This window comes from Trachinotus anak, unplaced genomic scaffold (assembly GCF_046630095.1).
Source record: "Trachinotus anak isolate AG129_WGS33_773 ecotype Australia unplaced genomic scaffold, CSIRO_AGI_Tana_v1 ptg000004l, whole genome shotgun sequence".
NCBI lineage: Eukaryota > Metazoa > Chordata > Actinopteri > Carangiformes > Carangidae > Trachinotus > Trachinotus anak.
Genome location: NW_027273855.1, coordinates 13,754,518 through 13,780,766, shown reverse-complemented (window position 1 = coordinate 13,780,766; position 26,249 = coordinate 13,754,518). Strand labels below are relative to the sequence as shown.

Genomic DNA, 26,249 nt, shown 5'->3' with positions numbered 1-26,249 from the left:
CATAGTCACATAGAGTTGAAAAGTTGTCAATAATTAAGTTGTTGTTTTTTTTTTTGTCTTGTCTTTAAAAAATACCCAAGAGTGATTTTTACTATCCCAGTCTCCTTAGAGGGCTGTAATGGTTCCAGGAGGCAGCTGCACCAACACTTCCCACATTTAGACTTCAGGCTAATTATAATCTTAGTATTTACCAAGTTGAGATAAAATACAAAGACCAGTTATTGAATATTTACACCAACTAACCCCCGGGTGTAAGTATGTTTAACAGTGATAAGACTTTAAATTACATTGCACTGATATAAAAATATACCTGATATTACAAAATGTCAGACTAAATCACTGGCTAACCTAGCGTCGGTTAGCTTGCATAATTCAATACTACCCTGTTATTCTAAACTGCATGACATGTTTATCCATGTATGCATATAAAAATAAAACAACCGCATACTAACATTTACAAAAGATTTGCAGTTGAAGCTTGAAGTTCAATAAATCGATTAGTTTATGGTCACAGCTCATGTTACTCTTCAGCTGACTCCTTTTGAACAACCAATTTTCACAATTTTTCCATTTACTTGCTGGTACTAGATATTTTTACATCTTTTGACGTTGAACCCCAATGTAGTCAATCACCATTTTTAAACTAGTTTGAAGTTACCAACAATTTACAGGAAGAACAAAGTCACATTTAGGAAACGCTAATGCAACCTAATCCCCCTTGGTCCAGAGGCAGATCACACCTTCCTTTTCAGTCTTCTTCTTGTCAAAACCAAGGCAATGGACAGATCTTTTCCTCGACAGCTATTGCTGTTTGTCATAGCGGGTGAAACACATTTTGTTAATCATGGGTCCTTTCCATTGAGTTTCCCAGTAAGCAATGCTAGTGAACCAGTGGCGTGTACAAAACCAGAATCCTGGTTCACAGAAGTGGAACAAATTGTTGTTTAATATTATCAATTTAACCAGTGCTTTTCCCGCTATGACACACCGGACTGTCTGCTGTGAAGGTCTGTTTTTTTTTTTTTTATCTGTGATGTGTTGCATGAACGTGCAGATACCTGTGACAAAACCCTCAGTCAGAATGCTCTTTGAGCCCTGTACCATGACAAGAAATGCAAGCATGTGCTCTCTTGTCATCTTCAGTTCAGTACTGAAAAAGCAGCAACGAAGGGACACTGTGGGCTTGTCGGACATAATGAAGGCTACAGACAATTGTTAGAGACTGGAGGGCACAGTGGATCAGTGTCAGTACGTGAAATGACAGTACTGCTGCATTGAACTCCCATTAGGCTCCTAACTGATCGCTTTAACCCAGCGACTTCAGGCAGTGCATCAGAAATGTGCTGTAGGATGGTGTCAGTCTTGTCAGTTACTGTGCTTAAGTGATTTTGTCATGGAGGACAGTTTGTCAGATTCATGGCTGGGATCAGTGTGAGCGTAAACTGTGGGCCTGATTTCACTAGAATAGTCACAGAATATTGGGGACTCAATTGATAAACTGAGTCATACTGCCAAATAGAAAATATTTCCTATTGAGCGACGTCCAATAATGAACTAGTATTTTGGTGTGATTACACACAGAATTGACACATTTGATTTTGATGAAATGACTTCACTGCAGGTAATGGTAAAACACTGTTAAAAGAGACAATAGACGCAATTTTATGCATTTATTCATGTAGTTATTCCACTCTGATTCAAAGGCTCAAGGCTGGGTCAGCAATTTAATAGCCAAAAATACTCTAGAGTTTATGGTTAATGTTTTTATCTCCTTCAGGTTTTCTCTTCATTTTTTTGTACCATCCTTCCTTAAAAATGCCACAAAACTTTGAAAAGTGCATTTTTGTGAATATCTCCAAAACTTCTCAAGTTGTCCATATACCCCCCATAAAAATGTTCCCCGTCGTCAAGGCTTGTGAGGTCACAAATTTGCAACAAGAAACCACCAACATTTTTTCCCCAAAGGTTTTATAACCATCCTGTTCAAACAACATTCTCTTTTTTCTTTTTACACAGCCAGAGAACAAAAAAGATTAAACATAATAAACTCCCAAACCTTTTGTACAGAGAAATCAAACTAAATGAAGAAAACGTCTCTTATATTAGTCCATGTTTTATCCTCTGAATTCGCTCTTGCATTTGCCATTAAATTGGGAAGGGAGACACAATTGTGTCAACATGAGGCTCTCTGTGTTGTATGCAATGTCAATCAGTCCATTTCACTTGCTGGTTTTATCTGTTTTATATGGAATAGAAACCAGTAAGTCTAGGCCATTCAACAAGTAATCCAGAAATGTCTATGATAGTGTGTGCGTGCGTTCAAAGGTTATCGGTGTGAATGTGTCATGTGTAGGCGAATCTAAATCAAATGTTTGTATGCATGTCTGAATTTGTTAAGAGTCTCATAGTTTAAGCCAGTCCGAATCCCTCTGAGCATTCCTGAATGGCCAACAGCAGCATATGTCTCAGCTTCTCATAGCTCTCATAGGCTGGGAGGTCCAGCTGGTTAAAGCTGGAGAAAGAGAAAGATTATTAGAGTTAAATTTTCACACTTTCACAATTGTCATAATTAATTATTATTATTATTTTATTCACAAAATTGTCATGTGTGTACCAGGTATGAGCAGATGGCAGGCGGTCAGTGGAGCGATCGTCACGGTGGATCTGGAACTTCTGGATGCCGTTCATGCCCTCCAGAGCAGCAAAACCCTGGAGGGGAACCTTGGACGTGCCGGTGACAAACTGTAGGAATTTGGCCCGGTCTGCCTGGTCAAAGGACCGCAAGGCCCTCCAGAACCACTGAATCTAAAGTTTAAAAAAAAAAAAAAAAAAAAAAAAAAAAAAAGGCAAGTAGTTAAGACACAAATTTGTTCCAATACAATTTTGTCTCTGTTATTGTGTCTGGAGTAACAACAGGTAAAGCTTGGAGCTGCAAGGCATGGGAAATAACACCAAAATGCTCATTTACACAGCATTTCACTGTTCGCAAGACATGCAGTACTGAATTGTTGGTGCTCTAGAAAACATGTGGTAGTAAACCAGAAATTGTTTCACAAGTAAAATGTGGCTACATCAGTTTTACTGGGCTAAAATTGAACCTAAAATCTGGTAATGCAATGTCTGAGGTGAAAAAACCTGGAGAAGTCCTATGTGTAATGTTTAATGTTTGTTCTTAACATATTCAGGTCTCACGCACTCACTCACTCTCTTTCTCACACACACACACACACACACACACACACACACACACACACACACACACACACACACACACAGGTCATAATAAAGAATAATAATGTTATATGTCTTAACTCATGCATACCTGGATGGAGCTGGACTGGTATTTGTGATATTCAGTGTTGGCCTTTAGGTCATCGATGTCAATTGTGGGCAGGCCAGAGATGAGCAGCTCCAGCTCCTGCTCAGTGAAGATGGAGATCAGCCTCTTGGGGATGATCTCATAGAATCCCTCAAGGAAGGCTGCCAGCTGCTTGCGTATTGCACCTAGAAAACAAGCAAAAGTATGAATTCTGAGATCTTTCTGTAATAGAGAATATTCTTTATCTGGCATGCAATTAATGTTGTGCGATCAATTAATTTGGTAGCATTCATTTTCAATTAGGCAGCTGAAAATTCAATTCTTTACTGAATAATAAATTTGAGTAGCAGCTGGAGGATGCTGCTCATGATAAATCAGCCATCTTACAGAGAGAAACACCACTGGCTCTCTGCTGCATATTGATCAGTCCAACATTTAAGAGTGCTGCCACCTACTGCTTCCTTCGTGCATCACTAAGAACATCTAACCTGACTCACCAGATGGTCTGTGACACAAAACCATCTGGGAGGGCATTGTTGGCAACTGTTTGGAGAAGGACAGGTGCTTTTCCAAACACTGTGCATTTAATAATTATTAATTATTATAAAATAATAACAATTCCATCTCTACATAATAATATAATAAGATCTATATATTCTTTTATCATTTTAAGGAAAATAACAGCTATATTAAGTAATAACTACATAACAGAAATTCGGAAAAATTATGATAAAGTGCTTAATTTTACAAAATAAAATAAAAAGTGTAGCTTGATATCTATTTTTCATCTTCATGGTTAACAGTAACAATTAACCAAGTCTTATCTCACATCTTAACAACTAAACAGCTTAAACATGTCCTTTTCGCTTTCTTTCCCTCTTATATCCCACTCTCTCACATCATCCCTCATAGTTTGTGTACCTCACTGACTTGAGTCATAATGATTGAGTCACATCACATGACCAGTGCCGTAAAGCTTACAAAAGCTGCAGTGGTAAAAACAAACAGTCTGTCAAATTTAATAATTCTCATTAATTTAAAGGTTATACTTCCGGGTCCAGATAGGAGGGTATCTGGGTCTGGATCCGGAACACACTCTGCCTATTAAGGAATAGGCAGAGTGGAATTTTCCTAATAAGAATTTGCACATAAAAGGTATTCTTAAGAATACCACAACAGTTGCTTCTCCATAGTTGCCAGGTGTTCCTCACTCATAAGAGGCTGATTGGTCTGAACCTGAAGTTTGGCCCCAAGCAAATAACCTCAAGCCTGAAAAAAATGGATTCTTGCTTGCGAGAAATCCAGCTGCCTTGTAACGTTAAAGAACATGAGATCTGCATTGAACATTTAAAATGACATTGATTAAAAGATACAGATTAATCTATTTGCACTGATTGTTCTTGTTATAAATACCGAGTATTAATAAAGCCTTTCTGCTTCTGGGAAATGAAAGATTTGGTGATATCACCACAGTCTCACCTGTCATCTTCATCTGGCATACCAGATGCACATACTCTTTTTTGTTTTCCTCTGTGACCAGGATATTGGCCCCGTTTGGCTTGAGGTCTCTCACTTCACACACACCAAACTCCTGGACCTACATGCACAGAGCACATTAACACTTTTAGTTTTTGCAAAGAGTTTCAGGTTAATATCTTACTGCAAGTCACAGATGGTATCCATAAACATCAGATTTTCAATGACACTTTTGCAGCACTTATTTAAATGAGAACATAAAGCATGTGGGATTCAAGCCCTTGAGGCCCAATCCCAATTTGAACAGTTAAGGCAACGATAACAGTATGTCAATCAATTTTCCATTTGAAGCTAATTGGAACATTTACAGAACAGACGCCAACCTCTGTGCTGAATGTCAGCTCATAGCCCAGTGTGGACACATCATTCTCCAACAAGTATACCAAGCCCTGGAAGAACGGGTAGTCCTCACTCTCCATGTCTGTGTACCTGGGGATACCACAGAAATACATACATAAATAGAATGCAAAACTTAACTAACTGGCTCTATGGCTGTCACAACATTTAGTACAGCAAGCAAAATGGCTTAGTTTCTTGGAATTATCTGTGTTGTCCGGTTTGAACACGTCTTAGGTTACTTGATTGTGACTTCCAGTTGCCCAAATACCTGACACTCTTGCCCAGGATGTGCTTGTAGAAGCTGCGGGTGAAGTAGCACTCCAATAACCGGTTATCATAGACTGCCTTGGCCACCACGCGACCCACAAACTTGAAGTAGCTGAGGTGGTTGGGGTTGCAGTGAGATGAGGGGTTGATGGTATAGGTGACACGGTCACCTGGTGACGTGCGGAACAGGGCATACATGGGGTTGAACATCTCCCGGGAGATGATCATGTACCATTCCCTCAGCAGGCCACCAGCATCCTGGCCCTCCTCCCCTTCAAACACAATGTACCTGTAATACAAAGCGAGGAGAGTATGGCTCAGGTTGAGCGGTTCAGAATTGAGAGGACATACAAGTGGATTGAAAGGCAGTGGAGCCTTACAGCCTGTTTTTCATGTCCTCTGGGCTTTTGCGATGCAGCTCCCTGTAGGAGTCCTCAAACACATGATCTCTCCTCACATGCACAGCCATGTCCTCCTTCCTTAAGCCTTCATCCAGTCGCTCTAATTCCTGGCGGAAGTACCTGTGGAGATGGCCAGAAAGACCAGAGGGTCAGTAATTTAAAATGCCAATAATTGTCTTTTAGACAGTACAAAACAGGAGTTTAAGACAATCCCCCTTACTTTCTCTTCACGTCAAAGTCCAGGATGCGTATGTAGTCAACCAGTACTGCAAATGGCCCATCAGCCAAGTGAGTGGTGGACTGGCGGAGGATCTGGTTAAGCACAGTGCGGTGAGTTTCTAAAAAGGAGAAAGAATGAGTCTTGTTATACACTGTAAAACAAAATAGAACCAGCTTTGTCATTCTTACTGAAAATTTTCAGGCTCACCGGCAAAACGGAGGAACTTCTGGGTGTCTGGTGGCAGGTTTGAGGAGATGTGCATGGAGGAAGGTTCCCTGGAAAAGAATGGGTCTAGGGATGAAGGTGTGGCAGGTGTAAGGGGTGCTGGGGATAGCGGTGGAGGCTCATCTTTGATGTGTGAAAGCTGGCTCTCCCGGGTGTCCCTAACAGGAGGTTTGCTCTCTCGCTCAGTGGCGTGGACTAGGAAGAAGGCCTCCACAGCAGGCTGGAGAACTGAAGAAGCAAAATATCATTAGGGGATCAGATCACTTAATCATGCTCCTTCAACAGACAAACACAGTATAAATCACCTTTAGCATAGAGAAATGCATTTCCTCAGAAGGATTCCACCTACCCAGTACAGCATGCTGGTCGTGGGATTCCTCCAGCTCTTTTAGGCACTCCCCAAGCATGTCCCATAGTTCATCCAACAACAGCTGCTCACTGAGCAGAGGGAGGTCTGGAAGTCTCTCTTCACTTTCTGACTGGCCATTTCCTTCTTCATCTAAAAACAGAAATTTCCAATGTACATTGAACCATTGCAACATTTATGCTTTGGCCAACAATGCCTACTAGAAGACAAAATAATGTTTTTTTTTTGTTTTGTTTTTTTAAATGATTGCTCCAGTGTTGACAATCAAGATTTCCTGAGTTATTGCTACTGCTCCCCCTGTTTTAGATGCAATTCATCCCAATCATGACAAAGCTTAGCATTTACATTATCAAAACCATACATATTGTCTAATATGTATATGTTGAATATACATATATCAACATATCAACATCAAAAAACTTAAACCACAATGTTTAACCCCCCTGTCTATTCAGCAATTCAACAATTGATAAAGCATTATATTGGTACTTTGCAAACTCCGTAACCAAGAAATTATTTAATTGATATTTTACATCAGTTGAAATTCACAGTGCAACTATGGAACTAAACAAATGAACTAAAAACAATTCCAGGAAAAAATCTGATGCATTAAATCAGAGACTGGACGTCAAGGGATGTCATTTACTTAAGAAAACACAGCAAATCAGCAGGTGTTTAAATTTTCATTAGCAGTTAAAACAGTTTACAAGTAAGTCATACCCAGAGGTGCAGGGTCCTGCTCTAGAGGAGAGGGCTGGTCCACATCCATTGGAGAGTCATCTCTCTGGGCTGCCTGGGCTTCTGACATTGACTGCACTTCAGACTACAGAAAACAAATCGGGAAGGACCAGAGACAGAATGAACAGGGAGAAAAAAAAATTTAAGAATTAATGATTAATGTTAACAGTTTTCCTTTTTTTCATAGTAATCCATCATGACTGATACTGCCATGCAAAATGACATTCCCATGATCCACTGAGAGAGGAGTGGAAGTGGAACTGAGAAGGGAGGGAGGGCCAAAAGCATGAAGCCATGTCAGCCAGCCAACAGACAACATCAGTGGAACAGATCAAACAGTTTGGAGCAGGCAGCACATTCACATACAGATCATTTCAACAGTAGAACATGTCAATGCAAAGACATTGATGTAAAATGCAGTGGATCACTGTCCTTCTGTTGGGGCTGTCAATGTTAATCATGGCAACACTGTAGATGTTGTCACTATGCATAAACCACTTGAGGTAGCAGGCTGTAGGCTGACTGCACACTGCATTATGTTGTTTACAGATAATTCAATGAGATACAATATAAAATTAAATAGATATGGGTAACAACTAATGTGTTAGCTTATGACTTTCCAAAATGCACAAAGCCAGTTGAGGCAAAGCCAAATTAGACATAAGGCGTGTCAGTAGCTATTAGCCATTTCATAGCATTCATTTTGATGACCACCACAGTAATTTTGGAGTAACTATATTGTGATGATCATACTGTGAGGTCAATGTTATTTTTTCCATCTTTCAAATAATCCCCTTTATTAAGTGTGTGCAGTGTGTGAGTAGGAGTATGCCTGCTGTCAGTGCAGCCCATGCTAACCGTGGCAGCAGCAGCCGTGCCAGCAGGGGGAGCAGCACCAGTGGGAGCATGGGGGGCCACCACTGAAGATCCGGCGGCGACGGCGGCAGAGGCAGAGGAGGCAGAGGGTGGGGGTGCCTGTTGGAGCCGGCGTGACCGCTGACCCTCTCTCACCATCTGGATGATGGCGTCAGCTTCAGCCTCCAGCTGACGCACCGCAGCCTGGATGCTGCTGGCTGAGCCCAAACTGGTGGAGCCTGGCCATTCAGGGAAGGAGGAATTGGGTTTTATCACTCAACAGATCATCAGGATATTGTATGCATACATTAAGAATACTGTGTATATGTAGCATCATCTTACCTAGTCGGCCTGTCTGTTTGGCCTTCTTGTTGGCGCGCCGTGTGTCTTCACGGAGCTGGATAATGACCTGCAACACTCGCAAGAAAAACTTCTGCGTCGATGTCTTGGAGGTTAGTGAGCTCATGCAGGGAAGCTGTAGTTCACGTCCCCCAAGTGTGCGCTTCTGTGCAGCCACAATCACCACACTCTCTGACCCGTCAAACCTGTGTCCCGACCAACAGAGGCATACGAGGTAAAGGAAATTGTAGCTTTAAGAAATTAACTTATATGTAAAAATAGACACCATCACTACATACTGTAATATCACTTGCGATTTAGCTACTTTAGATTAAAGAGAACTAATTTGCCAGTCCCTGTCACAGGCCCAGGGAGATTAGGTTGTGCATTGACAACCAACTGTCACTGGGAGCTCTAGAGTCATAACCTCCTAACCTGCTGGTCATCTTGCCCTTGAGTCTGGCTGAGATGGAGGAATCCTCAGGAGGGGCATCCGGGGAATGCGAATCAGCTTGTGCCCGTCTCTGCTGCTCCAAGTTGTACTCTCTAAGCTCGGCCAGCAATGTGCCTGACGGAGAGAAAAGATTCAAATGTGTGTATATAGAAAACTGTATTTGTTGAGTATGACAACTGGCATCCTTATAGTTGCCCAGCACTAACCTATCTGTTTGCAAAGAGTGTATCCAAGGTGTCTAGCTCCACTGAGCAGCAGTCTGAGTACAGTGTCTCTGGTGGTACCGTCTCCTCTTGATAGCTGCAGCAGAATATTAGCTGCATCCTCCAGACCCTCTTCTGAACATGAGTGAGACGTCAACACCTTGTAAGGAGAAGCCAAAGTGTAGTTAGAGAAAACATCTCAGGGATTATTAATCTTTCAAGGTTTAAGACACACAAAAAATAGATCAGTTTGCCTCTGTTGAAAACACTGAACAGTCAAGGTATGTATTAATATCCAATCCACCCACACAAGTCCTAACAGTGATGTAAACCTTAATGCAAAATCATGCACAAAACATAGCTGGGTGGATTGGGCAGTGTCTTGAAGCAGATCAACCAGTAAGGCAGATACACACTTTTGATACACCCATGAAGCTTGTTGAATCGAATGCAAATTTTCATGGAAAAATTCACACATGAAAAGTAGCAGATGCGTTTCAATTGAATTTTACCTGGATTATGCTGTATCTCCCCACACATTGTAATTTTTAGTTTCTCTTCTGAAAGAGGACACTTTTAAATGTAGCTAAAAGTAAGCTGTGTTTACTTGCATGGTGAGGACAGTTCAGACACTAGATGTGAAAAAACAAGTAACAGAAAGTTAAGAGAAATTTAGGGTTTTAGGCTTTGGGGCATGTAATTCTGATCAGCTGGAACTCTTTAATCAGGTCAATATTCTAATGACTAATTAGTGTTTGAGCTGCAGATTTATGACTTAAATCTCTGGTAACTCTTTTTTTAATATTTAGAAAATACAGAGTACAAGCTCAGAGCCACAAACCCAGTGTCTCTTGATTGAATTATCATCATCATCTTAACCTCCTCTTTAGTGTGCTAACTGGCATGCCTCCATTGATTCTCAGCAGAAGTTATCCAGACTAATATCTTGAAAAAATTAGAAACTTTCCATGAACAGTAATGGGATTTCATACACATTTCATGATAGTATGACTGACATCCCATGACAAATTTTCAACTTATTTTTCCATACCTCCACAGAGAGTTGAAGCTGTTTCTCTGTGAGTCCAGTGGAGGCCATCTTGTTGTCACTCTCTGTAGTGGCAGTAGAGCCCCTCTGTTTCCCTGTTTTGTCAAAACCCCAAAAAACTTTACATCATTTTCACACAATATTTCCTTTACGGTAATGCCTGAACAAAGGACATTTTATTTTGGAATAAATGAACACTACCTGTAGAGGTTGTTCCAGTGGACGTGGGTATAGAGATTGTTGTTGAGGATGTCTGGGAGGCTGCTAGACTTGTCCCTGAGGATGTACCCTGGGCTGCAGCTACCACAGAGGCCCCTGGGCCTGCTACAGTGGGCTGGGTGGAGCCTGCTGATGTTGTGCCCGGTGTTGTGACTGGGGCTGTGGCTCCTGAGCTGGTTGCTGTATTGGGGTTGGCAGCCTGTGGGGTGGGGTGACCAGCAGGCACCTCGGTGGCCTTGTTGTCAGGCAGGGCAATGGATATGAGAGAGAGTAAGCGCAGCAGCTTTTCAGTGAGCAAGGAGCTCCGTCTGATTACTGGGTGGGACAGCATGTTCATCAGCTGACCTAGAGGGGAGGTCTCCAGGCTGAACTGGGCCCCTTCAGCCTCTGCACTGCCACCCAGAGGCACTGTCTTCATTGAGGCTTTGCCCTTGCGGCTGACATTCATGTTGTCCAGTTTGACCAGCAGGTCCCAAAAATCGGTGGAAATTCCCAGTGACTGGGGAGTAACAGCAGAGGAACCCAAGGAGTTCTGTGTGTTGGAGACATTAGAGCTGGGGTTGCTTTGAGACTGTGACCCTGACCTGGAGACCCCACCCCCTCCACCAGAGGAGCCTGAACAAAGACGAGAGTCCAGGTCAGAAGACGATGCTGACAGATCCTTACAGCGCTGCTGGGTGAAGTGGCTGGGGAACACCTGCAGATATAGATAAGATACAAAAAGGATTTCAATTATAACTTAATTGACTTTTTGACATGGAACATATATAGTGATGGAGGTGGAACCTCACCTTAGCTAGCTGGATAAGTGTGTCCAACACATGGCGACAGACCACTGGAGCAGCTTGTGGGTGGATGTGGACAGTGGAGCCTCCACCTCCAGCACACGTGACACCTGCAGTAGCACCTGACACTCCTCCCAGTGTTCCAGATCCTGCAGAACCACCAGCTGAGTGTCTGTCAGCATGCTTCCTACCTGACACTCGCTGAATCTGGAAAATGTTTGTTCGGCAGCCCAAGGCTGCATCCATAGAAACAGAAAGCCAGGAAAGCTGGCTGGAGCTGCGAGACTCTACCCTGTTCAGTAGCTCTAAGGAGGATGAGGATGATGAAGTGGGGATGGAGGGGGTAGCTGAGCCTTTTCCTGCACAGCCTCCCTGGGTGCTCCTCTTGCCACGGGAGTCTTCTAGACGTGAGGTCTCCACACACACCTCACTTTCGCTGCTGCGCTGGAGGATGGATAACAGGCTGCGAATGACCCAGCCACGTGTCTGAGAGTGGTAGCAGAGGTTCCTGAGCACACGGTGCAGACGGCTGGTGTTAAGCTTTGGTTCATCCACAAAAAGCAAAACCAGCAGGCAGGACAAGGCCTCATGGTCCAGCAGCAATCGACCACGCAGACGCAACAAGGAGTCCACACTTGAACTGGATGGTCTGAGGAAACAAGAAGAAACATATATTCAGTTTGTCACCTGTCAGAAGTGGTTGATCAAGATCACCTAGAATATTTTCAATAACATAAACGTCAAACATTTCTAAAGTCCCTCATAAATATTTTCACTTTTCTTCTCATTTCACAAAAAAAAAAGATCACTGTCCTCTCTCACCTGTGGTTTGTTCCTCCACCCATCTGAAACGTGCCTCCTCTTTGCACAGCCAGCCGGGTGTACTGGACACCACGATTGCTCCCTAACCGACTGGTGAAGGCTGGGGAACGCAAGATAGCTGATAGGGCTGAAGATGAGCTATGACCAAACAGCCTCTCATGCATCAATTGCCTCTGGCGTGCCTCTTGCTCTCTACGCAAGGCAGCTGCTTCAGCAGCAATGTCTGGGGGCATGACAGCCAACACACTGTCCTCCATGTCCTCCAGGACACTACGCCGGAGCTCTGAGGGCAGCGTCTGAATGAAGGTGACTGGATCCAGAGGGGTGTCTCCCTGTGGAGGCTGCTGGGCTAGCTCCCTGCGTTGCTGCTCTGCCCGTTGCTGGGCAAGAACCTAGGACGACCAATGGCATTCTTAGATTTTCTGTGACTTGTTCGGAAATTATATTTTATCTTTTTTTGCAAATCTAAAGCTAAGCATTTTGTGTACTGTAATTTGTGATACTGTAATCTGAGAAGAGTCTCTCACCTCCTCCTGGATGGCAGGTGGCAAGGCCGCCAGGAACTCAGGGCTGACCTCTGTAACCCCTGGTCCTCCCAGTACAGGTGGAGTAGAGGAAGGCAGGGTGGTGGCAGCAGGAGGACGGGAGGGTGGTCTGATGCCAAGCTGATTTTGCAGCACCTCTCGACGGATGTCCTCTGGAAGAGCTGCCAGGAAAGAGGGATCAACACCCTCTGGCAGACTGATGCCTTCCAAAACAAAAACATCAAACATTATGAAATTTAATATTGTATTAAAAATATTTTTTAAAAACTATAGGAAAAATATAGTAGGCATTCATTTTACCCGCAAGTGGGTCCTCCTCCTCATTGCTGGTGGATGGGAGGGGCTCTTCCTGTATGGCCTGAGATTGGCTATCAGCACTATCACTCCTTGGCATTGTTTCCCCAGGAGATGACACAGAAGTAGAGCTATGAATATAAAGAACATAAAAAACAAAAAACCAAAAAGGATATCAGTTAGCAAAAATGTTTGATATGATTTACACTGTGTCAAATTAGTAGAATGAGCTTAGGAGTGAAGATTTAAATGAACCATGTTTTGGCATAAAGTTGGTTAGAAAGACCAGTTGTACCAACTACTTTTAAAACAATCACAAAGTATCCAAAAATTTTGTATTCAACAAAATACCTCAAACTGAGTTGATGCACAAACTTTGGACACCAAATGTTAACTAAATTGGGGCAAAAGAAGCTGGTGGGAAACTTTAACTTTATTTTTATTTTATTTGGTATGTATTGGACTGAAACATGTGCTACATGTGCTGGCAATGAAAGGGGATTAAGCATTTCACATAACCTGTAACTTTTTATAAAAACATTTATGGTTATCTGACCAAGAGATAAAAAGGATACACGATACTGTTTTTGATGTCGATTTGGTTAGAAATGATACTTCAAGTTACTCACCCAGTCTCTGCATCTGTCTGCCTGTCAGTCAGCCCACTCTCCCCACTACCAGAAAGCTCCTGAGACAGCTGGGTGGTCTGGGCAGGGTTGGGAGCAGCTTCATCCTGAGTGGCAGAAGCAGGGCTGCTGGTATCCATGGGTGATCCTTCCAGTTGTGACACGCCCACTATTGCAGGCTCTGATGTCTCCACAATGTCTGGACTTAGGGAGGCTGAGAAAAAGAAAAAAAGTGACTGTTATGAAAGCATTATGAAACTGTCACTCAATGCACTGTAAAAAAAAAAAAAAAAAATCCTTAGGTGATTGATTTGTTTCATAGCGATCAGAAAATTTTATGATAGACCAGGATCAACAACATCAGTTACATTACAGATTAGTGTCCTTACTGTAGGCCAGTCTGTATAAGGAGAATTTTCAAAGTTAGTCTACCTTCCCTGCCTTCATCCACTGCTCCTCCTCCTCCTCCTCCTCCTCCTCCTCCTCCGACTCTCTCACCGATTGTGGGTGCTGGGGACATTTCCATCTGAGATGCCTCCGCTTCACTGTTTGGTCTGTCAGCTGATGACAAGGGTGGAAGGCCTGCGCCTGCCAGAGCAGCCAGTGAGCTGGTACGCGAATCAGCCAGGAGCAGGTCAGCAATTGGCTGGTGGACCTGCTGACTAATTGCAGTCTCCAGGGAGACTAGGGCCTGTTCATGAGGAGCAGGTGTGGTGGGAGTGACCTCTCCAGATGGGGGAGCAGTAAGGAAACCCTCTGAGACCCTGGGTGGGTCCAGACATGACACTGTACCACCCTGAGCCTGCTCACCCTCTGCAAGAACCAGAGAAAAAAAATATGTAAAGACATGCATAAAGGTTTAGATATTCTTTACAGGTACATTAAACCTTACTGACCTTTATTTTTTCAGTCACTAGGCATAGATTACAAGGTTTTTAAAAAAAGTACTCATTCTGGACCTTTTTTGTCTATACTTATCAACAGCTACTATTTTTATTCTTATTAAATAGGCCATTATAATATTTAACAATAGCTGAAAACATTTTGACTAAATTAAAAACCTAAAGCAAAACCTTTAGAGAACAAAAGATCCTTTTCTTCACAGATGCCAATAGCCTCTGCTGAGGAAGGCAGTAAGTTGTATAGTTATCTCCTGAACGGGGTGCATAATCCTGATCCCCAACAACAACACAACTTACTACCTCACCACAGCATAGCCAGGAGGAGAAAAATATTGAAATATAAGATAAGAAGCAAAATTGTACACCTGAGACATAATGTAAATATCTGGAATTAGGTGCTTCAGACAGCAGAGTAGATCAGATAATTTAATTCTGATAATTATCTGAGCTATTTGCAAGTAAAGAGTGGATCCCCTTTGCAGCAGATGAAGATGCCAAGGTGGTATTGCGTTGCCGTAAGAAAGACAGTAGACTGTATAGTTATCTCCCAGATCTGGTGTGATCCTAAAACTATACAAACTACTACCTCATCCCAAAGCACGCTTTGCTGGCAGCTTGCCCCTGGGTGCCCATCACTGAGGTGTCCATTTCAGACAGGTCCAGGCATTTGAACATTAAGAGGGAAAAAAAAGGCTGAAAGAACAATATTTACAAATGTCAGTACCTGCAGTGTTTTCTGCACCATTAACTGTCCCCAGTCCAGAACCCTAGGGACAAAAAGAAATTACATTAGCAAAAATTAATATAATTGTCAAAAAGGTGCATGCGCACTTTGTTTGAAAACTCTCCCGCCTACACAGCCACCAAATGTATTATTTAGCAACCTGTAGGCTCTGCTCCCTGGCCTGTTCTGCCCCAGAGGCCCTCCTCTCATTCTGCTTAGACTCCTCTTCCTCAGCCAGCTGCCTCCTTCTCTTCTCTCGCCGCTCTTCCAGTTCCTCATCTCGTAGACTCTCCAGATGCTGCAGGATAGGAACCTTCACCACTGCAAGCACACACAGATGTCAGAATTCATCCATGGTTGTGGCTGTAACTTAAAGATGCAACAAGTCACCAAGTCACAGTTAATGCACCTTATGGTTAAGACAATGAATCTGGTGCCATCATTTAAATTAGTAAAAACATTTCATTGGTCATGAATTGAGAATAAGTTACAGATTAATGCGGGGTTATATATATATATCACTCCACTCCAACTGATTCTTTCTCTCCAAATCCCCACCCCTGATTCTGTCAAAATAGTCACCCAAATGAAGGTTCTCGTGCCACACTCGGTTGTCTGCCATGGCAAATAAGAAAACCTGCTAGATCCTACATCAATTCAATTACTTGACTAAGAAGTCAGACTGTCTAAATTACTTTTATGTTTTACTATCAAATATATATAGAAAAAAAATGCCTGCATGCTGTAGTCATTGATGTCTCCCATTCTATTGGACAGCAATGCTTTTGGTCACACAACTTTTATCAGGGCATTACAGGATATCATTATCAACATGTGAGACAAGATGTAATTATGGTTGATAAAAATGGTCAAACATTTTTTTTGTGGTAATATCATCAGATTTATCCAATTGATTTTTCAGTCTTCAACTAACCCACCTGCTACACAGTCATGCATACTCTCAGCATCCAGCACTTTACACTCATCTGTCCATCTAGTTAAGGCAGTGGGAATACTAGAGAGAGTTCCTAGAGAGACAGAGAGAACAAACATGTTAGGAGTTCAGCCTATTACTAAACCAGAAGACCATTATATTAATAATAATCTATATTAATTCTTACCTGCTTGTCCCCCAGTACTGCTCTGCTCATGGAAAAAGTCATCCAACAACTCATCATCAGAACGAGCAATGATGTGCACATCCTCATTTCCAACCAAAAGGCGGGCACGACCACGAGACTGCAGAGGTAGGGAGCTAGACAGCTGTAAAATGTCAGCTGCAGCACTGGGGCCCAACAATCTAAAGAAGGGAGTAGAGGAGGAAGAGATATTTTAATTGGCAATATCGCTCAAACGAAGCAGACGTTGCTCAACAGATCTGTTGTTTAACACAGCCTCCAAAAAACATGCTTTCACCTTTGCAAGATGAGTGGGGGGTTGGGCTGGCGATTGCCAGGGTAGTGGACATGAATGGTGTGTCCACTGTTGGCAGTGAGCTGGCGCAGAGTCCGCTGGCTGCGACCCATGCCCTGTGCTAGGCGGCTGCTAGTGCCTGCCACGCCTAGGGTGAGGGAACCGTGGTCTGCATGGCGCACCATCAGTGGGTGGGAGCTGGGGATGTTGCCTGGGGAAGGAGGGATGTCAGCTGATGGAAAAATAACAGAAAACAGTAGGTAGACATTAGGGGGACAGCTGACACAACCCCAAGTAATGCATATGAAAATTAAAACTAATAAAAAAATATTTTCTGCATCATCTCCTTTTTTCTGTGTGTGTGCATTTGTAACTCCAATAATTTGGGATGTCCAGAGCTTTATTGAGTGATGCAAGCAGAGGCACTTTGGAGGAGGGCTACTGGCTGACAGCCCTTATTCACAAAAGAGTTTTTGAAATGTCACCATCGGAAAAGCACAAGTGTAATTGATAACATTAAAAACAAATGCATTCCATTTAGGTGAGCTAGTTCCAGGGTCCTGGTATTGTGCATGCTGGAACTGAGCCATTATTAACAAAATGTGTTTCCCTTGTGTTATTCCTGCTATAACAAGTCAAAATGTCTGCTAAGAAAAAGATCTACTGTTGTGTGTAGCTGAAAACAGTATTTAGAAAACAGTATAAAAAGGAGATTGGAGATTCAGTTGTATAACATTAAGATTAACTACATTTCAAACCATTTTAATGACTCAAATAGAGATTGTAAGGGGAAAATTTTAAAATTCCTACAAATAATGAATTTAACCTAGTGATTATGAGCACTACATGCTTTTACATATATATATAATTTTCTGTACTACTGCTTACCGTTGTTAGAGAACATGTTGTCAAACTCTATGATGAGGTCATCATCCCTGTCAAACCTTTCGAAGCGGATGTGTGGTGCAGCATTGATGTCAGGGAAATCCTCGTCCAATTCCATCTCTGAACCTTCATCATCATCATCCTCATCTCCTTCCTCATCATCCTTGAGGGAAAGTAGAAACCTTGAGTCTTAAGGATAAGCAACAATTAAGACTTCTTGCCTTAACTTTATTCCGTTAATCTATACCTGATCCTCTTCCTCCTCTTCTTCCTCCTCCTCCTCTTCATCCTGGCTGTCTTCATCATCATTGCTGCCACTAGAATCTTCCTCCTGTGTGTGTTCCTCATCCTCTGGTTCCAGTATGTTCATGGAGTCTGATGGAAGAGAGAAACACACAGTCCCTTAGAAGTGGTTCTTATAAACTGAAGTTACCAGTGAGACCAATCAAGCCAAGTTTTATTCATATAAGCTAAAAATTCACAAATATGCCTCAAGGGCCTCAGCAATCTATACAGTATTACAATATTCTCATTCTCAGACCTTCAAATCAGACCAGGAAAAACTCCTGCCTTGCAGTTGTTTGCCTCTGCCAACCAGCTAAGTTGCAGGAAATATGGTCACAATCTCCCCTTCCTGAGTCACAGCTTTGTATAATGTCCAGAAGTGTTTTTGCAGAACATTATGTCACAGTGATCCATTTGGATATAAAATGTCATCAGATATTTTTGTTAAATTGTGGCATAATTAGTGTATGAATTTGTGAGTTATGGCCAAAAATATATCTTGTGAGGTCACAGTGACCTTGACCTTTTACCACCAAAATCTAAATCAGTTCATCCTTGAGTCCAAATGGACATTTGAGCCAAAATCTGAAGGGAATCCCCTGAGGATATCCTGAGATATTGCCTTTACAAGGCCAAAACCTTGTTTTGCAAGGTCACCTTGACCTTGACCTTTGACCACCAAAATCTAATCAGTTCATCCTTGAGTCAAAGTGAGTGTTTGCACAATGAGATTTTGTTGTCATGAGAATGGGACAGAAAGACAAGTGTAAAACTTAATGCCCCCCGCACAGAGGCAGTTGCAACTGTAGGTTTTTTAAATGATAAACATGTCTGATAAACAGTCTGATGTGTCAATGCCTTACCTTCCCGGTTGGCCTGAAGAGTGGATGCCTGGCTAATATTGGAGGGGGCCTCATCCATCAACACGTCCTCTTGTGATTCATCTTCACCGCTGCGCCCCACTGATTCACAGAACAGACAGCAAGTCATACATTTGTCTCTTTACCTGTCTGCAATACAAGGACTACACCTGCACTCTGGAATCTCATATAACAAAATTCATAAAACTAAAGAGAGCTGTGATTCCAGGGTGCAGACACACTTTTTATTGTCATTTTATTGATTTTCTTTGGTATCCAGCACCTATCCCACTGAGGGTTAGAGGGTGTGCACACAACCATTCTGACCGTTTACCGTCTACCCTTGCTGACCCTTCAAAGATTAATTCAATGGCTTACCTATAATTGCACTGTTGACAGTGCCAGCATCTCTCTCCAACAGCTCATCAATCAGATCCACCAACTCATTCTCTACCTACAAGCACAGAAATTGATACATAAATGCAATGTCTGCAATTAAAGTGAAGAAATGGGCACATTATCTTGATGCTAAGTTATCTATCTTTGGTCATACCCACTTGTGTTATGACCAGTAATTATAGAGGTTACAGGTAATGTGGTGGAATATTATTTGAGTATTTTGTGTAATACAGCATCCATCACCTGCATTGCCTGTGTGCTGAGAACCTCTGGCTGTCCAGCAATGACCACAGTGTCTCCCTCCGTCTCTCCATCCATCAAGTCACTGTCTGTTCCCTGCACCCTGTGGTTGCCCTCCACTGGCTCTGCCTCACCAGACTCTCCTGGAACAGATGTCATACTTCAGCAACAGACATATTTGGAATCACCAGAGCTAGAGTTTTGAAATCTCTCATCGGACTCATGTTGATACCTTGGTCCTGAGTATTGCTGTTGCTGTCCCTGGCAGTGCCCACAGTATCATGTTCAGTCTTGTTCTTGCTGGAGCTTCCTTTGCCCCCAAACAGACTGCTGGGTTGGTTAACAATGCGGGACAGAGTCTCCAGAGGCTTCAGAGCAGCATTCACTGTGTTGGCCATGTTGGGACTAAATTAAATGATGTAAAGGAAGAATAAAGAATCACTTTATATTGATATGACACAAACTTTTTGCAAAACCAACTTGACTCTGAAATATAACTACCAAACAATCAAGCTCAACTTTGTTAGCTTTTTTTGAGATATAGGGTTTATTCAGCTAAAAAATTGTTGATCCGGGTGAGCCAAGATTACAAACAGGCTCAGTCAGCCCTGGGTTTAGGTTGCCATGATCACCATGAGTATTACTACAGAGCTGTTTTCGACAAAAGACTGCAAACTGGTAAACATGAATGTAAAATACTTACATTGGAAGTGTTTTATAAGGTCACTTGTCACATTTGTTAAACCTTAAGGACATGGCCAGTGTATTTTGGGAAGAAACACAATCTTAATGGAACTTTTCTTGCTTACAAGAAAACTGACTAAACTGACTAATCCACAGATCAAACTTTGTGATGCAGGCCTCCAGTCTGATACTATCTGAACTGCAAAACAATTAGCAATTTAAATTAATATGGTATATACCTCGACAAATCCAAGCTGTGAGGCACACGGGCCAAGTCGTTAACCAGTCCTTTCTTAAGAAAGAGCCTTATGATATTGTTCATGCCATTGTGTTGTGTCTTGGCTGCTGCGGTGCTATAGAAGCTTGATGTGGACGGACATGATTCCATGATGGTGCTGATGATGCACATCACAGCCTGAAGCCTGTGAATTAGATGTGTCAGGTCAAAGACTAAGAAAGGGAGCAGGGGTTTGTACAGATCCATATAATTCATAAGTCATTCATTTGTCGATCATAGTAACAATATCAGATCAATTTACACATTTTTTATTTTGTTTACCTGGCATGTTTTTCGGTGCCTTCTGCCATTGCTAGAGCTCGACTAAGGGCGGCCTTCACCTCATTGACTAGGGCGACCTGGGCATCAGTGCCTGTGCCAGCAGCTGCTAGGCTGGCTAGGAAGAGACGTGCCAAGGCTGGGGTGTCCTTGTCCTCTGAGTTCTGGGTATGGGGCAGCAAGTGGTCGAGCACAAAGGCTAGAACACTGCAATCCTATTAGGATGCAGGGAGGTCCAAATGGGTTAGGAGGTAAACTATATTAAAAGGTAGGGCAATACAGAGGTGTCAAGAGCTGACAAGATTTCGTTTCACTACCTACCTCCTTAATAAGCTCGGACTGTCCAGCAGTATAGCAGTAGGAGGCGATTAATGTGGCTATGCCCACATAGGAGCGCACCAGTTCAGCCAGCAGTCTCAGGATGGTGGAGGTAGGCATTAGAGGCTTGCTTGCCTTAACTTTGGCTGCTTTACCCTCATCTGAGCTGGTACCCTTCTCTCCCTCCTGTTCTTTCTTCTCCTCCCGCATCTCTTCGGGTGTGGAGGCTAACACAAAACAGAATGATAGAATAGATCATTTACACCTCACACACTTATATGGGGAACTGTCTTGAATAAATAAAGTGAGAACTCAAATCAAGCCAAAGGGAAGTCTTTAAAATCAATTGTACACCTAGTCTGGAGCACATTTAGCTATTTAGCTATAGTTTATTTAGGACCAAAACCTATCACAGCAAATTACCATGAACAAATCAGAGCAAGGTTCTTTGAAATGAGCATTTTCATCTAATCATTTAATTAATCTACTGGTAAGCTGAAACAGTTGTACAATAAAAACTATGGACTGACTGACTGTGCTACACTATTAACATACAGACTTTCACCATTCCATACACTGCTTTGCAATAAATGACATCAACAAAGCTATTAGACTGATAGCTAATCAAATGATGTGAGGAGGGACAACAGTATCTCATATGTGCAGTTACTTTGCATTTGCTCTCATTCTCACCTTCTCCTTGTGGTGTGCCAGACTGAGAAGACTCAGCCACACCTCCATCAGCAGCAAATACTTGAGTCTGAGAGAAACAGACACAGTGCAATTATTTAATGAGGAGATGGCACATTCCACGTTTCAATACACACACTAAACAGGAATACTTGTTAATGAGACTCACATTGATATGGAATGCAGACTGGGAGTCAAAGTCGCTGCCCTGTCGGGTGAGTCGGTACTGCTGATAAACGTCATCACCAACATCCTGCAAAATCTGGCACAGGTCTTGTCCACCAGGCACAGCTGCTGCACGTTCTTCTGGACGCTCAGCTGCCACACAAAAGCACACACTTAGCTAAAATGTTCAAATGACTATTTATTAAAATTACATATACACTCTTCAAATAGATATTGGTAGGATGTCTTACGTTCTTCAGGAGCATGGTAGGCAGCCAAAGCATTGAGCATGTCATAAATGACCTCCTTGATAGTGTCAGGGATAGGAGGTAAGGGGGAGAGTTTCAGCGGAGTGGTCTTCACCAGCTGCACTGCATTAGGACCCTTAATTCGAAGGTTCTCAAACTCATCATCAGAGGCTTTAAAAAAAAAAAAAAAAATTAAGTATGAGCTTATTGGGGTTACAAATTTAGATATAACCGTATAGCTAAATAAATCAATTCACAGTACTAGTAACTTTAAATCTAATGAAGTTACAACACCTACAAAAACTAAAGCCTACCAAAAGCGTGCACACTCACCAGTGCCAGCTCCACGTGGTGCAGGCAGAGCAATGCGGACACAATTGCTGGCTGTTTCAGCAAAGCATTCAGGGTTACGGCAGGCAGCAGGGCCGAGGACACGAAGAATATAATTGATTTCTCTGGAACCAAGACTGCCGGACACCACTCCTGAGGTGGTACTGCCTGCTCCGCTGGTCACAGCTGACCTCACCACCTACGGCAACATTGTTGATTGATTTGTTTTTGTTTATAAATGCAACATAGAAGAATTATTCAGAAAATGCCATAATTAGCAAAAACAAATTGGTGATGAAAGATACTGTCAAGTAGTTGACCTGACATTATCTTCATATATTGTGAGCTCCATTTCAGCAGTAGGAGAATAGACTAACCTTTTCCATCGTGTGCCGGAGTGTTGCTGGATCTTCTATGATGTGTCTGAACAGCAGAGTAACAAGTGGGGTGAAGCCATTGAAGCCAGAGCTCTGCGTCAGCCCCAAAATCATCCGTGTGCTCTTCAACTCAGCAAACATCATAGCATAGTGATGATTGCGTGTCAGGCGCAAACATAAACGCAGTGTGGCGTGGAGGGTGTCTGGGTCCACAGGAACACTAATCATACTGACACAGGCCCGAATAAGAACGGTGGTCATGTCCTCAGTCAGGCCTTGTACAACAATATCAGAGCCCTGAGAGTAGTCAGACTCCAGGGTGGAGGTGGTCTCCTTCAGCTGGTTGGAATCATCCTTAGGAGCACTCATCTCCACTGCTGACCCTGAGTCTAGGTCAGTCTGGGTTTCCTCAGCTTTGCTCCTGTCTGCCTCTTCCCTTTCAGAGTCAGTAATGCTACCAGTCTTGGCAGGCTTGGGCATGCGAGGCACTCTCTGGACGGTCAACATCACTGGCCTCCTGTTACCAGTCTCCTCGTTTACCTGCCCAAGAGAGTGGATTTAACCAAAGGAACCAAGGAAACTCTACTAAACAATCAACCACGAAATTAAGTTCATAGATTTAAAAAAATATATATATTCTATGTGTATTCTCCGACAGTGGAGAAAGATCTTTAAGTTTGTATGTACCTGCACCATGGTGTTAAACTGGACAGTGTATCTTCGGCGTCCAGCTGTGAAGCGGACACTGCTCTCCCCAGCCCTCCATGCTGAGTCAATGGTGCTGTTGTTTGATGCACTGTAACTGCACCAGCGGCCAGAGCGGTCATCAAACCATCGCCAGTTATTCCCATTGGGCTGCAGATACTAAAGGTAGTCCCAGAGAGAATTTAATAACTGTACAAAAGAGATCCACAAACTAACACCTTACAATGTAATGTACAGAGTTTATTGGTATAAAATACCATATGGGCTGTGAAATACCAACATACAAGAAGTTAATTTTTCTTTTTTTTTTTAACTTAATATTTTGTAATCTGTATCCCTGGCTTTGTATTATAAGGTTCATTTGCACCTTGTTCATTTGTTCTCTGCGCTTTGAAGAGACTGCCATCTTCTCATAGAAGTCAATGATCAACAGTACTGGTGTGATCCATCTGCAGAAAAAGGAAGTCATTTTATATAATAAGGGTAACAAACAAACTAGGTCTCTCATGATGAAAAACTGGTGTAACATTTCAGAGAGGTATGTAGGGCTGTGCAAAACTCACTTTGGTGTCTGGATGTCTTTCTGCTCTTTAGCAGCCTGCAGACAGGGCTGCACAACCTCAAGCAGCTTAATCAGCAAATCAAGAATCCCACTGTTCTCGACCACTCTGGCACCCAACAGCTTTAGTTCCTTTCAAAACAGAAAACAGCAAATGATTGTTTGGGATTTGTAGATGACCAATGACAGAAAATGGGTGAACATTTATATGATCTATGATCTAAGAATGAACATTTTAAGGCTAGAACTTTTTAAGTGTATGTTTCTGCTACCTCAAAGAGCAACGTGAGCAGAAGAATTCGTGTTGCCAGCTTGGAGGCCTGGGGCAGTGTAGCCATCTGTCTGGTCCACTCAGACACCGTCTTTGTGTCACTGGTTGTTAGTGGCTCAGCTGCCTTGATCAGCACATCTGCTGCCTCCCACACCTACACACAACATGAACACAATCAGGCTGGTACAAAAATGTTGTGCCTCTATTGTCAAGATTTACTCAAAGCTCACAGTTTAAAGATGATTTTAAAAGATGTTTTCATGGCCACTTGTGATGAATGATAAAACACAAAAATGCATAATGGCTTATAGAGTTTCATTTGGTTAAAGCATTTTATCTAAAATATCTAGCAATTAATTACAAAGACAGACACAAAGAGATGGTTATTCAACTAAATGCAAATCTGAATCTGACAACTTTCACTTTGATATTTAAGCTTTCAAAAAAAATTCACAGGAAATGTGTTTTGTCAAGATTGTAAGGTCAGTGCTTTGGAAACAAAACAGGAATTAAGAGAAACATCTTTCATGGCCCACTTCATCAAGGAATCTTGCCTCTGAACATACATGCATAGTAGGCTCCAGAGAGCAGAACAGAGCATAAACATGCATTTATCCACTTACCTGGTGAACAACCTGGCCAAGGATAAGATCTCGGTACTCTGGGCCACTCCTCTTGATGGCAGTCATCAGCAGGTCACAGAGTCGGTAGACTGTGTCAGGCAGCTCATCCAGAAGATGGAAGCAGCCAGGCAGCATGGAGTCAGTGAATGTATGCAGCTCCTGGGGGTCCAGTGGCTCAGCCTCCATGAAGCGTTCTAAGCAGCGGGCCTCCTCCTCTTCTGCCCGCTCCCTGGCTCTCCTGTCCTCCTCCTCACGCCGACGTGCTGCTTCCTGAAGCAGACACACAAATAAACTCAACAGCTGCCCAGGTAAAGTTAAGTTTTCATTCATGCGGTAGCCACAGATGGTTTTTCCATGTAATTTGAGCAGTGAGAATGACATACCTCAGGAGAGTCAGACCGTTGTTCCATGCTGACCTCTTGCCCAAGTGACATGGCAATTGCCCTCATCATCTGGTCCTCCTCAGACATAGTCAGGTCCTAGATTGAGTAAGGGCAACAATGTCAGTTGCCTGAGCTTGACTTATGAATGTTACAAATCATGGAAATATGCGCGTTTCTGTCTATGAAGCCTTACTCTTACTGCTCCACCAAGAAGTGGAGGGGGGTGCGTAAGTAAGTATTCTGTAGCCTGCTCCATGGTGCTGGTGTTCAGAAGGGCCTCCATGGCATGCTCTCTTGAGAAACCCATATCTATCAGCTAGAACAAACAAAAGAGGAAGTCGTACTTTTACAAGAGCAAACACAGATGGTGTCATGAACGCGGGGAAAATAAAAGTTGGAGATTATGACGACAACTGACAAATGTCATTAAAGATGAGGCGAAGTCAAAGATGCCCAAAATCATTATGAAGGACAAGGATAAATAGTTCCAGTTACTCCTGGTCTACCCATCTTTTTTTAAATCAATGCTGAGAGGCCTCTACACACAACCTCTCCAATCAAACCTTTTTCCTTCAAAACTCTTGATATTCTGCCTTACAAGGTCTGAATATAATAAAATACAATACAATAATGTGGTCCAAAGTCCACTCTCCCTTTCCTTGCTCAATCAGTTCTCCCTCTCCAACCTCTATCCTTCACTTTTTCCCTCTCACCACCTCTTCTCTCAATTTCTCCACCTCTCCCTGATGGCTCTGATACCTGCTGGAGCTGCTGCTGGCGGACCTGTGCGTGCCTCCCTCTCCCTCTGCATCTTTCCTGTTACAAAACAAATGGTGTCCCAGGATTCATTGCATGCAGAATATAGGGGAGGAAGATTGGTAAAGAGGGAACCTCTGTTTTAGTTTCTTGCTTACATGGCCACCGACATATGGTATTATGCAGTAAACCTGTGCCGTTAAACTGTCTGAAGTAGTGGAACAGCCAACTGAAAATATCATCAAGGCTGCAGGGCCAAACCACAGCTAGTAAG

At 42.7% G+C, this 26,249-nt stretch overlaps 1 protein-coding gene across 21 annotated transcripts in view; it reads right to left on the bottom strand.

The window, feature by feature from the left end:
• Window positions 1-1,657: 1,657 nt before the first annotated feature.
• The window catches only part of huwe1 (HECT, UBA and WWE domain containing E3 ubiquitin protein ligase 1), a 42,243-nt gene continuing 17,651 nt past the window's right edge, over window positions 1,658-26,249 (bottom strand). For 8 of the 21 annotated variants that reach the window (XM_071476145.1, XM_071476149.1, XM_071476152.1 and 5 more), the window contains 50 exons: window positions 25,979-26,035; window positions 25,413-25,535; window positions 25,220-25,315; window positions 24,837-25,106; window positions 24,215-24,367; window positions 23,947-24,074; window positions 23,751-23,832; window positions 23,366-23,542; window positions 22,679-23,218; window positions 22,305-22,500; window positions 21,975-22,142; window positions 21,728-21,876; window positions 21,562-21,628; window positions 20,872-21,095; window positions 20,554-20,765; window positions 20,234-20,416; window positions 19,543-19,715; window positions 19,314-19,453; window positions 19,050-19,125; window positions 18,675-18,773; window positions 17,774-17,901; window positions 17,530-17,689; window positions 16,645-16,873; window positions 16,350-16,528; window positions 16,167-16,256; window positions 15,389-15,549; window positions 15,229-15,271; window positions 14,035-14,415; window positions 13,606-13,816; window positions 12,983-13,107; window positions 12,665-12,885; window positions 12,138-12,529; window positions 11,322-11,964; window positions 10,513-11,227; window positions 10,315-10,430; window positions 9,267-9,423; window positions 9,043-9,174; window positions 8,610-8,825; window positions 8,271-8,506; window positions 7,395-7,497; window positions 6,657-6,806; window positions 6,290-6,535; window positions 6,083-6,200; window positions 5,842-5,982; window positions 5,463-5,750; window positions 5,179-5,284; window positions 4,799-4,916; window positions 3,323-3,504; window positions 2,615-2,805; window positions 1,658-2,512 (listed from right to left, as the gene is read on the bottom strand). In XM_071476145.1, the coding sequence (XP_071332246.1) occupies window positions 2,410-2,512; window positions 2,615-2,805; window positions 3,323-3,504; window positions 4,799-4,916; window positions 5,179-5,284; window positions 5,463-5,750; window positions 5,842-5,982; window positions 6,083-6,200; window positions 6,290-6,535; window positions 6,657-6,806; window positions 7,395-7,497; window positions 8,271-8,506; window positions 8,610-8,825; window positions 9,043-9,174; window positions 9,267-9,423; window positions 10,315-10,430; window positions 10,513-11,227; window positions 11,322-11,964; window positions 12,138-12,529; window positions 12,665-12,885; window positions 12,983-13,107; window positions 13,606-13,816; window positions 14,035-14,415; window positions 15,229-15,271; window positions 15,389-15,549; window positions 16,167-16,256; window positions 16,350-16,528; window positions 16,645-16,873; window positions 17,530-17,689; window positions 17,774-17,901; window positions 18,675-18,773; window positions 19,050-19,125; window positions 19,314-19,453; window positions 19,543-19,715; window positions 20,234-20,416; window positions 20,554-20,765; window positions 20,872-21,095; window positions 21,562-21,628; window positions 21,728-21,876; window positions 21,975-22,142; window positions 22,305-22,500; window positions 22,679-23,218; window positions 23,366-23,542; window positions 23,751-23,832; window positions 23,947-24,074; window positions 24,215-24,367; window positions 24,837-25,106; window positions 25,220-25,315; window positions 25,413-25,535; window positions 25,979-26,035 (9,594 nt within the window). In that variant the 3' untranslated portion in view covers window positions 1,658-2,409. Of the gene's footprint in view, window positions 2,513-2,614; window positions 2,806-3,322; window positions 3,505-4,798; window positions 4,917-5,178; window positions 5,285-5,462; window positions 5,751-5,841; window positions 5,983-6,082; window positions 6,201-6,289; window positions 6,536-6,656; window positions 6,807-7,394; window positions 7,498-8,270; window positions 8,507-8,609; window positions 8,826-9,041; window positions 9,175-9,266; window positions 9,424-10,314; window positions 10,431-10,512; window positions 11,228-11,321; window positions 11,965-12,137; window positions 12,530-12,664; window positions 12,886-12,982; window positions 13,108-13,605; window positions 13,817-14,034; window positions 14,416-15,228; window positions 15,272-15,388; window positions 15,550-16,166; window positions 16,257-16,349; window positions 16,529-16,644; window positions 16,874-17,529; window positions 17,690-17,773; window positions 17,902-18,674; window positions 18,774-19,049; window positions 19,126-19,313; window positions 19,454-19,542; window positions 19,716-20,233; window positions 20,417-20,553; window positions 20,766-20,871; window positions 21,096-21,561; window positions 21,629-21,727; window positions 21,877-21,974; window positions 22,143-22,304; window positions 22,501-22,678; window positions 23,219-23,365; window positions 23,543-23,750; window positions 23,833-23,946; window positions 24,075-24,214; window positions 24,368-24,836; window positions 25,107-25,219; window positions 25,316-25,412; window positions 25,536-25,978; window positions 26,036-26,249 lie in introns of all 21 variants that reach the window. The other 13 variants (XM_071476158.1, XM_071476160.1, XM_071476164.1 and 10 more) reach the window with 11 other exon arrangements.